Here is a 12,081-nt window from a genome sequence, read left to right on the forward strand (position 1 = left end):
CGAGGATTTCCTTGGCATAGCATTTTACAATTTCAGACTCTGCCGTATTTATCCTGATGGATGGATTTAGCTCGGTTTTAGCCTTCGGCTGAAAAAGGGAGTGACTCAACACATATTTTAAACTTTGGACTCAACAATTCTAACAAATACGCAAACTTAGTTATTGCGGCAATGGAACTTTTGTCAATGGCCTCAGAAAACTGTCCCCAAAACCTGGGCCAATCCATAAAGGAACCCTCAAACTTCGATATAACTAACTTTGGTAATTTGGCATTCAGCTGGGAAAATTCTCGCGTTTCCGACTTCAAAGCGGACATTTCATTTTCCAGTCGCAATTTTTCTTCATGCAGTTTTTATTCTGTTCGAAACATCTCTGCTTCGGTTTCTACTCTAGATTGCCTTTCGTTTTCGGCAAGCCATTTATCAAGCAGAGAAATCTGGGCGTTAGCATCCTCAAACCTTGATTCAAGGTCATCGTTCCAGTCCGAAATTAAGTCAATATTAACTTTACTAGCGATTTTTTGTTCTTCAACTAATTGCATACATTGGTTTGTAGAACTGTTCACTGACTGCAGCGCTTCAACATGACGTTTAATGGTTTAGCGCTTACCTGAGGCCAAGACCTTTTCCGTTCGTTTCAAAGTTAGACTTAACTGTATGAGTTTGGCCTCAAGCTCCTTTTCTATTCTCGTCAAGTTCGTGTTCTCCAACGTTGATTCCCCTGTCTCCGTTTCTCTGAAGCCATTTTTCTCGTTATTATTTCTTGAGTTCTTTAGTATCCCGTCGGAGGTGCCACTATGTCGAGAATTTACCTCCGCTTTTAGATCGCAGTCCTCGACAACTCACAGACATACGTTTATTCAACTAAATATATTGTACTTATGCAACCCCAAGTTGCCGTTTTGAATCCAGTCACCGTGCGCGAACGTTCTAATCACAGTACAGATACTAAAGAATAATCGTAATGGTACATAACTATTTCACTATCATAAAAAAACAACCCACTTCTAAGTCCCTCCCAATTATTATGTTTCAATATTCCCAATTATGTCCCAATTATTCCAATATTATGTTTCGCATAATAATCAGCATATAAAAATAATTCTATAGAGGTCATCAGCCTCAAAATAGTCACCACAGAGTTGTCACCAACAAGCAGAATTGACAATGAACTATAGAGGCAGTTGCCATTTGTAGCAGATCTGAAATAATGTTATGTAAAATTCAAATATCATGCTTCAGTTCATTTTTGTATATCTTATCTTAAGCCCGCCGCACACTAGCGTACTTGCCGCGCGTACTTGTTATTCGTGACAAGTTGGATCGACAAAAATTCCTAGTGTGCGCGGAAGTTTCGAACAACATTTGTCATTCGTGACAGATATTCCAAATATCAAACATGTTTGATATTTTTTGTCACGAGTAACAAAAATCTCAAGTGTGCGGCCGACGAAAAGCAAGTCCTCCTACAATGATGACACTACGCATGCGCACATTAAATTAATGTAAACACAATATGGCGGATAGCAGTGATGTGGTATGTTTCGCTGCCGGAAAATGGCATATACAACCACAAATACAACCATCCGACTGGTGCAGCTTAAAAAAGAAATTTCAGGGCTTCCATTTACTACATGTTTCGAAGTTCATGTATGAGAACAATATTTCTTCGTGTATTCATATTTTTTAGGAGTTTGCAACATCAAAGCTCGAAGCAAGGCAATCGATCAACAGGGCTCAGTCACTCAGTACTATGCTTAGTACTTTTTTAAATATCTATCGGAGAAGTCTGGCTGGGAGAATGGTACTTAGACTAATTCTAGGCTAACTTTGTCAATCCAAGAACACGTGCAGTACTGGTTTTTATAAATCGGGGTATTATTTTTTGGGTACACTTGCAAAATGTATCAATTCAGGAAGAAATTCAGACGCTCAAATGACTTCTTTTACAATAACGTGGAGAGGAAAGGAAACACACAAAAAGATGATGCGGTAGGAATTTTTAAAGTGTTCTTTTTATTGTTTCTGGTTGCACAAGTTCATATTAATTTATATTTATTACGACAGTTATATTAACAAAAGTATGTGTACAAATTTATTTATGCCCACAATGTTGTGTAAGGAAAAACGATTATTCTGAGCACATTTTCCAATTTCAAGTCTGGATTCTCTATATCCTTTAATCACAATTTCATATATGTTAATAGAATAGCAGTGTGTCATATGAATCTCAATTTTTTGAACAAGAAAATGAATTTGGGGATTTAGTAAGTTTACATATATTGTAAAACTATGTAGATATAAAAATACGCTATGTTCATGGGTTTTTTTCATTTATATGTAGAATGAACAAAGTGAAGATATTGCTGAAAATTATGACAAGCACCAAGAGTTAACCACCAAAACACAGGTTTTTAATGTACATATTGATATTGTTTCTCATGAAAAGTCATTGGAAATGGTTATATGTAGGACTGCTTTCACTAGAAAAAGCTAAAAAATTTTGAAGTAATTTAAAGAAGGCATGCATTATTTCAACACTTATTAAAAGTCTGTACACATTTTAAATTAAATAATCCTCTTGATAAGGATGTCTGATGGAGCCAATCCAAAAGACAATCCTTCGACTGATTTAAAACTTCTTCATGAAGAAGTGCCCTTACTGTTTAACGTCATTGAGACTAGCGAAGAAATTCCAATTACTATTCAACCGCTGCTAAAGGAATTGGTACAAAAGGCGATAAGTCCGTTCGAGGTCAAGGACGGTCAGTGGCGTTTGCCACACAACTTACCTGCGGTGTCTCAAAATTCGTCCCATGGATATCTACCTTCTCTGCCAGAACTGGTTCAACGAGGGAATTATGTTCTTGACAATAGGAAGACACAGCAGGGAGATTGTGCCAAAGTCACTAGACCCAAGAAGAAGCATGGCACTTTGATCCCTGGAATATTTTGTATTCTTTGTCCCCACGGTATTTACATGATGAACAGCTCCAACGAAAATTTGTTTTACTATTGCAGTGACATTGCGCCTTCGTTTTGTTTCCAGGTATATGTTATGGATTCGAAATAATGAGGGATCACGAATCACCAAATATCCCATTTACCATTTTACGAACACGTTTTCCTGATGGTAAGTTACGTATGTGTGTACCTTTTATGGTGCTACAAACAGAGTATTATCAGTGAATCGGACAGATTGCGTGACGGTTTAGTCGCCTGACAGAGTTGTAACATAACCGAATGTGCAGTAACATAACCGAATGTGCCTGATGATATGCTTATGTGTATTTTTATTTCTTTAGCGCCAGAGTTGGTCATTTACGATAATGCCTGCAGATTGCACGAGTATTGTTTGAACCGAGATCCAGCATTTTTTAAGAAAACAAAATTTGTTGTTGATAAGTTTCATTGGAAAAATCATTCAGGTAAACTGCCATACTCTTCCTATTTTACTTGAAGCGAACTTATTGATCCAAAAATGGCCGTTTTTATGTTTTCACAAAATTTGTTGATTTATAACTGCCCTTTATGTGTAGGATGCTGCGAAGGATATAACATGAAATTGTACCCCATGCTCAATATGTACAATAGCCAAGCTGCTGAACAGTGCAATTCGTGTATTAAGCCTCTTGCCTCCATGGTTTCTTACATGGAATACGATAACTTTTTTCTTTTCACAAAACTCCATATTTGGCACAGGAACATGTTACGCATTGTTAAGTACAATCCTGAGAGAGAAATAGCCTACAAAGACTATTTTCTCACTCTTAGTCGCGTTATTCATTAGTAACGCGTTATAGTTTCGTTTTTCGAAAAATTTAAACTTGTTTTTATGAATAGTTTTATCTGTACAAAATATTACTTCATAGTTACCCATATAGTTTCTGCAAAAGTAACAATTATATGTAACGTCGTTAATTGTAAAAAAATAATTTACATCACTTGTTATAAATATAAGAATGTTATTCATATGCACTAGCTTTAAACTTAAATTCTGCTTCATTACAAATTGCTTTGCTAAATGGCAAAGCTTCGAATCAGTTTTTTAAGGTATGGTCTTTTACGATTTACATGGATATCGACAAGTAATCCAGGACCAACTTCTCCCTATCAAAAACAACACTATCTTTATATGAACAGAGTAAACAAAGTGATTAAGAATCATGATATCTTTTCTCAACTTTACCCCCTCTGTTATTCTTCTCGCAAATTCTGTCACGAATATGCCACAATCATAACCATTTGCTTGTTGCATCACCTGTCGTCAATAGTTAAGTTATCCCTTTGTGACAATTTAAGCGTGATCTGTTGCCATTGTAAATGATAAGTACTTACGTCGGCATATATAGGTTGGGAAATTTGAGCAATGTCTTCTGGCCATCTTTGCTCTTGCCTCACATGCTGAAAATATCTTTTCACAAGAAAATGATTTGTGTAGACGTGCTAGAAACATTCACTTTGTCAACATGTTAGATACATGATACACTTCATTCTTCAAGTAAATTGTTATGTACGTCATATACCTTCGTATACTGGATGCAACTTCACTTTTTTGCCACCCCATACTGCATAACACATAGAGTTTGCCTGCTCTAATATTGTATGCAATGAGCCACCAATGCAGCCTATATTTTTTAAATGAACATGGAGTTGGCTCATGTTGGCCTTTGCATCATGAAACAGTAAAATTTAGTGCTTCCACCCTTACATGTCACATATTGGCACTAGCACACATTCATATTTATTCATTTCTTCAGGTGTGTACATCCCCACTCTTGAAATGAAACATCCTGATAATCTCAGCGGTCTTTCTCCTCTAAAAAGTAGGAAATACAGCGATGTTTATTTACACGATTTATGAGTAGTTTGATAATGTGAAAGTTGTGAATATTTTACCAAAATTTGCTACTTAAAATACGTACAAAGGTCCATCTATTAACAGTTTCTGTTGAAAAAAATTGCTAAATGCGAAATATTTTGCATTTCTTTTTTCTGCTAATTTACAGTAGTACCTATAAATAAAAATGTAAATGTTTTGACACATTAGCCATGCATTTAGAGTGACTTTCGTCCTTTATTTCAGCTACACCTAGATTTTGGGTAGTACCTTAACAGGACGTCTACGATGGTGTCGCATACCCAACTGTTATCATTTAGTGTATTCAAATCTCTTTCGTAAATGCTTATACCATCGAAACAAGCAACTCTGGAATCAAAATGAAAACGTGTCAAGAATAAAAGGAGTCATTCTTATTTTCTTTATACGTGTCTAAAATATGTTTTACTACAAAAAACCTCTCATTTTCTCCATTCCAAGTTCTCCTAGAGAAAAAATAAAAAAATACAAACATCTTAATATACGTATGGCACAAAAGTTTAGAATCACTCAGATTTTTATTTGGCAAGAAATGTTGGGAAAAAAACCTGTAATTTAAACTTTTATGCTGCGTTGGGTGTCGAGTTTGTCGTTTTTCCCATTTTGGCTCCAAGAATGCAAACAGGTCCTTCTTTATTTTACAAAGAGTAAAAGCCACACTGCCTACTCCTTGCATAGCTTGGCAAACACACGGTAGATATATTTGAAAACCTCGTACTTAGGACACCACACCTCCAACGATGCACTAAGTGCCCCAGCAATACACATGAAGTGCGTATCTTTCAAGTCAACATCTATGAAAAAGTTAATTGAGCTTTTATCAGAAAGGCATGTTATATGAAAATTAAGCTTATGATCACTTTATTCAATTTAAAACCGTAGAATTAAATGGTGTGTACAACGATTAATTAGGTTATTCGATAATACCTTCTTCCAGGAAATTATGAATTTCAGACACAATTTTCTTGCCTGCAGTTTCCGTATTCGTTTGCCTGGTGCGCTATAATAAAAATCAAATCTCAGTTCATTTGAAATATTAAGGATAAATCTATATGTGAAATAATGTATTATTAAGTAAATTTTTTAGGTAGAGCAAAAGTCACCTCTAGTGCTAAATGATGTTGATGGGAAATTCCGTACAGGAAAGCATCAAGTTTCAACCTGTCAGGATCCGTACTAAGCGCCTCAAAGATATTTCCTGGCTCACTGGCATCATAGCCTTGAGGCAAACCCATCGCTTCCATCTTACTCGATCTATAAAATAAATACGTAATCACAAGTAAAATGTTTTAAAAATAATTAAGTATAAACTTTAAATGTGAACCTTAATGCATGAGTTACAGGTTGATGATGACTTTTGGCGGATTGCAACAATTCCTGACAAATTTCACAATTGTAGCTCATATTTGCCATCCTGAATCCAGAAACTATACCACATATTTCCCCCTAAAATGATCCACTGTCGTATAAAAACACTTTGCAAAAGTCTTCCAGAGAAGTAAGAATTACTATATTAATTGCGTATTGTTTATCTTGATACATATAGATCTTAACTTTCGTCATGTGAAAAGTCAAATTTACCTTTTCATACATATCTTTGATATTTAGGTCTGCGCTTTCCGTCTAAATTCAGAAATTGCACATAAGATTTGATGGTGAAGAAAAAGATATCTAAATATTAATCTCATTCCTTTTGCTGCATCATGAAATGTTCCTCTGGTCCCATTTCGTCTTCTTCGTTTCCTTCTTCTTTAAGATATTTCTCTTTGTTGTGCTCGTAGTCCATATCTTCATCTTGAATTTCTTCTTCGTCGATATCTTCATGCTTCTTTTCTTGTTTGAACTCGTCCGCTTTCTCCTCGTTTATTTCCTCTATATCAGTTTCTTTTTCCATGTCTTGGTACTCTTCTTCGATGTTTTCTTCATTAAACTGTACACATCAATTTATTATTAGGATGTGTAATAATCACATAAAGTGTGGAGAACGTATTGTAAAAATACAATTGACGTATTCTTTTTAGGACAATTTATTTTCTTTTTTTACATTTTTTACATTTGATTATTCAAAGTATTATCTTACGTCTGTAATGTAATTCCAATAGGAAAGGACGATTTCGGTTAGTTCTGCCTTGTTGAGAACTTTCCTGAAAATTTTCTTATCGTTGTTGCCATCTGGAAGAATTGCAATCAATTTTAAACATGGTTTAGAAAACATAAATAAATAGACATAAAATAAAAGACATAAATAAATCATTAATTAAACCTAGTGGAATCTCTTTTCTTGCTGATGGTGAACAAAACGGTATGTGTAACGGCCAAAAAGATGGTTGTTCTGCTTTGGACCAAAAATTTTTAATTCGGGCTACAGGCCATTTGTTTCCTCCTTAGACCCTGCAGCAGTATAGAAATATTTGTCTCTGCTTATGTTTTACAAACATTAAACTTATTAAAAATGAAACATGTTTGTGCCTGAAAATGCTAATGAAGGAAGAACCATATTAAGCACGAGGTTTCTGAGTTCTTCACACGACCATTTCCTCTTCTTATTTCATCAAAAGCTTCAGGGTCGATTAAATCAGGTCGAACTCTTTTCGACTTCAATACGTTTTCATTGTTTGCTATATAGATATTTTAAACTTCACAATTGTATATGTCAAATGATCATATATATATAACAGTGATGCTTATTTTAATATCAGAGAATTAAAAAAGCAGTAACAGTATTCACCAGATGACGTTGTTGAAGACCTCAAATCGTTTTCAATATATTTGCATACTATATGGCTGGCAACGTCCAACACATCTTCGCGCAATCCAGGACTTCCTACAACACAGAATGGGTTTATTTCAATACAGTTAAACATATGCGTGTTCAAGTAGTGAACTCAAAAATCAATAACCTGCTGTTCGAACATTTCCGTTCCCATCCAAATATAATAAAACAAGAGGACCGATTCGATTAGACTGGGACACTTGATCAATCTAAAATCATGAAATTACATAAAATATTATCAAAATACAAAATAAAAAATACAAAAGCAAACTTACGCGCTTTACTAGACGCTTTCTCATTTTGTATGCATTCAAACTTTCATTTTTGCTGATTAACTCTTTCCTCTAAACGAATTATTATGTGACATAAACTTTATGCCATAAATAACGAATCATTATTATTGAAATATTTATCAATATAACAGGAAAGAGATTATATTATATACCGGTCTCTGACTCTTTTTCACACGTGTCTCTCCCCGCGAATTTGTCTTCATTGTATTTTTCAAAGTTATAGAAGTATTCCTAATTGTTGAGTTCGAGTTACTCGCCATATCTCTTTCTTAGTATATATATACCTTCGGTAACAACCACGAGTGAACTTAATGATCGAACTGATTTTTATTATTTTACAGAGCAGTATTTATAGTCTTTATTACAAATAACAAATATTATTATTGGTCGGAGTAGTTCCTCTGTTTAAGCTATATATAATTAACGAAATGTACATAAGGAAATTTAATTAACGTCAATAACTGTTTCTTGGCTCTTAGCCGTGTGGGAAAGGATACATTGATAAACTAAACTACGCACATACTATTTCCTTAAACACTGTTGTAACACTGTTATTTACTTAAATACTTAAACACTGTTAGCCTTCATATCACTCGTTTAAACTTAAACTAACATTGTCTCTCTAATAAAATTTTTTTACGACCATGGTTATATATGCCGAAAACTGGCATACTTTATATTTCTACCACATTTTTCTAAACACTTTAACACTGTTAGCATTCTCATCACTCGTTTTAAACTAACATTGTCTCTCTAATAAAACTTTTTTACGACCATGGTTATATATGCCGAAAACTGGCATACTTTATATTTCTACCACATTCTTCTAAACACTTTAACACTGTTAGCCTTCTCATCACTCGTTTAAACTCAAACTAACAAGATCTCTGTAATAAAACGTTTTTACGACCATGGTTATATATGCCGAAAACTGGCATACTTTATATTTCTACCACATTCTTCTAAACACTTTAACACTGTTAGCCTTCTCATCACTCGTTTAAACTCAAACTAACAAGATCTCTGTAATAAAACATTTTACGACCATGGTTATATATGCCGAAAACTGGCATACTTTATATTTCTACCACATTCTTCTAAACACTTTAACACTGTTAGCCTTCTCATCACTCGTTTAAACTCAAACTAACAAGATCTCTGTAATAAAACGTTTTACGACCATGGTTATATATGCCGAAAACTGGCATACTTTATATTTCTACCACATTCTTCTAAACACTTTAACACTGTTAGCCTTCTCATCACTCGTTTAAACTCAAACTAACATTGTCTCTCTAATAAAACTTTTTTACGACCATGGTTATATATGCCGAAAACTGGCATATTTATATTTCTACCACATTCTTCTAAACACTTTAACACTCTTAGGCTTCTCATCACTCGTTTAAACTCAAACTAACAAGATCTCTGTAATAAAACGTTTTTACGACCATGGTTATATATGCCGAAAACTGGCATACTTTATATTTCTACCACATTCTTCTAAACACTTTAACACTGTTAGCCTTCTCATCACTCGTTTAAACTCAAACTAACAAGATCTCTGTAATAAAACGTTTTACGACCATGGTTATATATGCCGAAAACTGGCATACTTTATATTTCTACCACATTCTTCTAAACACTTTAACACTGTTAGCCTTCTCATCACTCGTTTAAACTCAAACTAACAAGATCTCTGTAATAAAACGTTTTACGACCATGGTTATATATGCCGAAAACTGGCATACTTTATATTTCTACCACATTCTTTTAAACACTTTAACACTGTTAGCCTTCTCATCACTCGTTTAAACTCAAACTAACAAGATCTCTGTAATAAAACTTTTTACGACCATGGTTATATATGCCGAAAACTGGCATACTTTATATTTCTACCACATTTTTCTAAACACTTTAACACTGTTAGCCTTCTCATCACTCGTTTAAACTCAAACTAACAAGATCTCTGTAATAAAACATTTTACGACCATGGTTATATATGCCGAAAACTGGCATACTTTATATTTCTACCACATTCTTTTAAACACTTTAACACTGTTAGCCTTCTCATCACTCGTTTAAACTCAAACTAACAAGATCTCTGTAATAAAACATTTTACGACCATGGTTATATATGCCGAAAACTGGCATACTTTATATTTCTACCACATTCTTCTAAACACTTTAACACTGTTAGCCTTCTCATCACTCGTTTAAACTCAAACTAACAAGATCTCTGTAATAAAACGTTTTACGACCATGGTTATATATGCCGAAACTGGCATACTTTTATTTCTACCACATTTTCTAAACACTTTAACACTGTTAGCCTTCTCATCACTCGTTTAAACTCAAACTAACAAGATCTCTGTAATAAAACGTTTTACGACCATGGTTATATATGCCGAAAACTGGCATACTTTATATTTCTACCACATTTTTCTAAACACTTTAACACTGTTAGCCTTCTCATCACTCGTTTAAACTCAAACTAACAAGATCTCTGTAATAAAACGTTTTTACGACCATGGTTATATATGCCGAAAACTGGCATACTTTATATTTCTACCACATTCTTCTAAACACTTTAACACTGTTAGCCTTCTCATCATTCGTTTAAACTCAAACTAACATTGTCTCTCTAATAAAACTTTTACGACCATGGTTATATATGCCGAAAACTGGCATACTTAATATTTCTACCACATTCTTCTAAACACTTTAACATTGTTAGCCTTCTCATCACTCGTTTAAACTCAAACTAACAAGATCTCTGTAATAAAACGTTTTACGACCATGGTTATATATGCCGAAAACTGGCATACTTTATATTTCTACCACATTCTTCTAAACACTTTAACACTGTTAGCTTCTCATCACTCGTTTAAACTCAAACTAACAAGATCTCTGTAATAAAACGTTTTTACGACCATGGTTATATATGCCGAAAACTGGCATACTTTATATTTCTACCACATTCTTCTAAACACTTTAACACTGTTAGCCTTCTCATCACTCGTTTAAACTCAAACTAACAAGATCTCTGTAATAAAACGTTTTACGACCATGGTTATATATGCCGAAAACTGGCATACTTTATATTTCTACCACATTCTTCTAAACACTTTAACACTGTTAGCCTTCTCATCACTCGTTTAAACTCAAACTAACAAGATCTCTGTAATAAAACGTTTTTACGACCATGGTTATATATGCCGAAAACTGGCATACTTTATATTTCTACCACATTTTTAAACACTTTAACACTGTTAGCCTTCTCATCATTCGTTTAAACTCAAACTAACAAGATCTCTGTAATAAAACGTTTTTACGACCATGGTTATATATGCCGAAAACTGGCATACTTAATATTTCTACCACATTTTTCTAAACACTTTAACACTCTTAGACTTCTCATCACTCGTTTGAACTCAAACTAACAAGATCTCTGTAATAAAACATTTTTACCACCATGGTTATACATGCCGAAAACTGGCATACTTTATATTTCTACCACATTCTTCTAAACACTTTAACATTCTTAGGCTTCTCATCACTCGTTTAAACTCAAACTAACAAGATCTATGTAATAAAACGTTTTTACGACCATGGTTATATATGCCGAAAACTGGCATACTTTATATTTCTACCACATTCTTTTAAACACTTTAACACTGTTAGCATTCTTATCACTCGTTTAAACTTAAAATAACATTGTCTCTCTAATAAAACGTTTTTACGACCATGGTTATATATGCCGAAAACTGGCATACTTTATATTTCTACAACATTTTTCTAAACACTTTAACACTGTTAGCCTTCTCATCACTCGTTTAAACTCAAACTAACAAGATCTCTGTAATAAAACATTTTTACGACCATGGTTGTATATGCCGAAAACTGGCATACTTTATATTTCTACCACATTCTTCTAAACACTTTAACACTGTTGGCCTTCTCATCACTCGTTTAAACTCAAGCTAACAAGATCTCTGTAATTAAACGTTTTTACGACCATGGTTATATATGCCGAAAACTGGCATACTTTTATTTCTACCACATTTTTCTAAACACTTTAACACTGTTAGCCTTCTCATCATTCGTTTAAACTCAAACTAACAAGATCTCTGTAA

The 12,081-nt window shown here is 33.9% G+C and overlaps 4 protein-coding genes and 1 long non-coding RNA gene across 8 annotated transcripts; 2 read left to right on the plus strand and 3 right to left on the minus strand.

Annotated features, from left to right (window-relative positions):
- The first annotated feature begins 1,522 nt into the window (after positions 1-1,522).
- LOC124457813 lies at positions 1,523-2,516 on the plus strand. Of its 2 annotated transcripts, none has more exons than XR_006952811.1 (4): positions 1,523-1,804; positions 1,917-1,992; positions 2,208-2,267; positions 2,345-2,492. XR_006952811.1 is itself a non-coding variant. In XM_047007995.1 (4 exons), exons 2-4 carry the CDS (start codon positions 1,903-1,905, stop codon positions 2,495-2,497), a joined length of 303 nt encoding a protein of 100 aa, XP_046863951.1. In that variant the 5' UTR covers positions 1,523-1,804; positions 1,890-1,902; the 3' UTR covers positions 2,498-2,516. The 2 variants fall into 2 exon arrangements, 1 of the variants encoding a protein (XP_046863951.1); XM_047007995.1 differs by having other exon boundaries at positions 1,890-1,992; positions 2,345-2,516.
- A 68-nt stretch (positions 2,517-2,584) lies between these two features.
- On the plus strand, positions 2,585-3,989 carry LOC124457814. Of its 2 annotated transcripts, XM_047007996.1 has the most exons (4): positions 2,585-2,972; positions 3,050-3,133; positions 3,306-3,428; positions 3,540-3,989. In XM_047007996.1, the coding sequence occupies exons 1-4, from the start codon at positions 2,591-2,593 to the stop codon at positions 3,788-3,790; spliced, it is 840 nt and encodes a 279-aa protein (XP_046863952.1). In that variant the 5' UTR covers positions 2,585-2,590; the 3' UTR covers positions 3,791-3,989. The 2 variants fall into 2 exon arrangements, with proteins under 2 accessions (XP_046863952.1, XP_046863953.1); XM_047007997.1 differs by lacking the exon at positions 3,050-3,133 and having other exon boundaries at positions 2,585-3,020.
- On the minus strand, positions 3,624-4,860 carry LOC124457816 (ubiquitin-like-specific protease 1A). 2 transcript variants are annotated; one of them, XM_047007999.1, is made up of 5 exons: positions 4,712-4,854; positions 4,527-4,628; positions 4,339-4,414; positions 4,190-4,261; positions 3,624-4,110 (listed from the first exon to the last, which is right to left on the minus strand). In XM_047007999.1, the coding sequence occupies exons 1-5, from the start codon at positions 4,768-4,770 to the stop codon at positions 4,021-4,023; spliced, it is 399 nt and encodes a 132-aa protein (XP_046863955.1). In that variant the 5' UTR covers positions 4,771-4,854; the 3' UTR covers positions 3,624-4,020. The 2 variants fall into 2 exon arrangements, with proteins under 2 accessions (XP_046863955.1, XP_046863954.1); XM_047007998.1 differs by having other exon boundaries at positions 3,804-4,261; positions 4,712-4,860.
- Positions 4,861-4,908: 48 nt separating this feature from the next.
- On the minus strand, positions 4,909-7,268 carry LOC124456955. The gene is made up of 11 exons (XM_047007257.1): positions 7,143-7,268; positions 6,960-7,051; positions 6,461-6,809; positions 6,204-6,325; positions 5,983-6,133; positions 5,807-5,879; positions 5,598-5,673; positions 5,299-5,325; positions 5,111-5,209; positions 4,985-5,015; positions 4,909-4,935 (listed from the first exon to the last, which is right to left on the minus strand). Exons 3-11 carry the CDS (start codon positions 6,470-6,472, stop codon positions 4,909-4,911), a joined length of 618 nt encoding a protein of 205 aa, XP_046863213.1. The 5' UTR covers positions 6,473-6,809; positions 6,960-7,051; positions 7,143-7,268.
- Positions 7,269-7,663: 395 nt separating this feature from the next.
- On the minus strand, positions 7,664-8,015 carry LOC124457817. Its single transcript, XR_006952812.1, has 3 exons — positions 7,928-8,015; positions 7,780-7,851; positions 7,664-7,703 (listed from the first exon to the last, which is right to left on the minus strand). It is a non-coding gene; the product is annotated as an uncharacterized LOC124457817 (long non-coding RNA).
- Between the last annotated feature and the right edge of the window lie 4,066 nt (positions 8,016-12,081).

Source organism: Xenia sp. Carnegie-2017, unplaced genomic scaffold (genome assembly GCF_021976095.1).
Source record: "Xenia sp. Carnegie-2017 unplaced genomic scaffold, XeniaSp_v1 HiC_scaffold_6, whole genome shotgun sequence".
NCBI lineage: Eukaryota > Metazoa > Cnidaria > Anthozoa > Malacalcyonacea > Xeniidae > Xenia > Xenia sp. Carnegie-2017.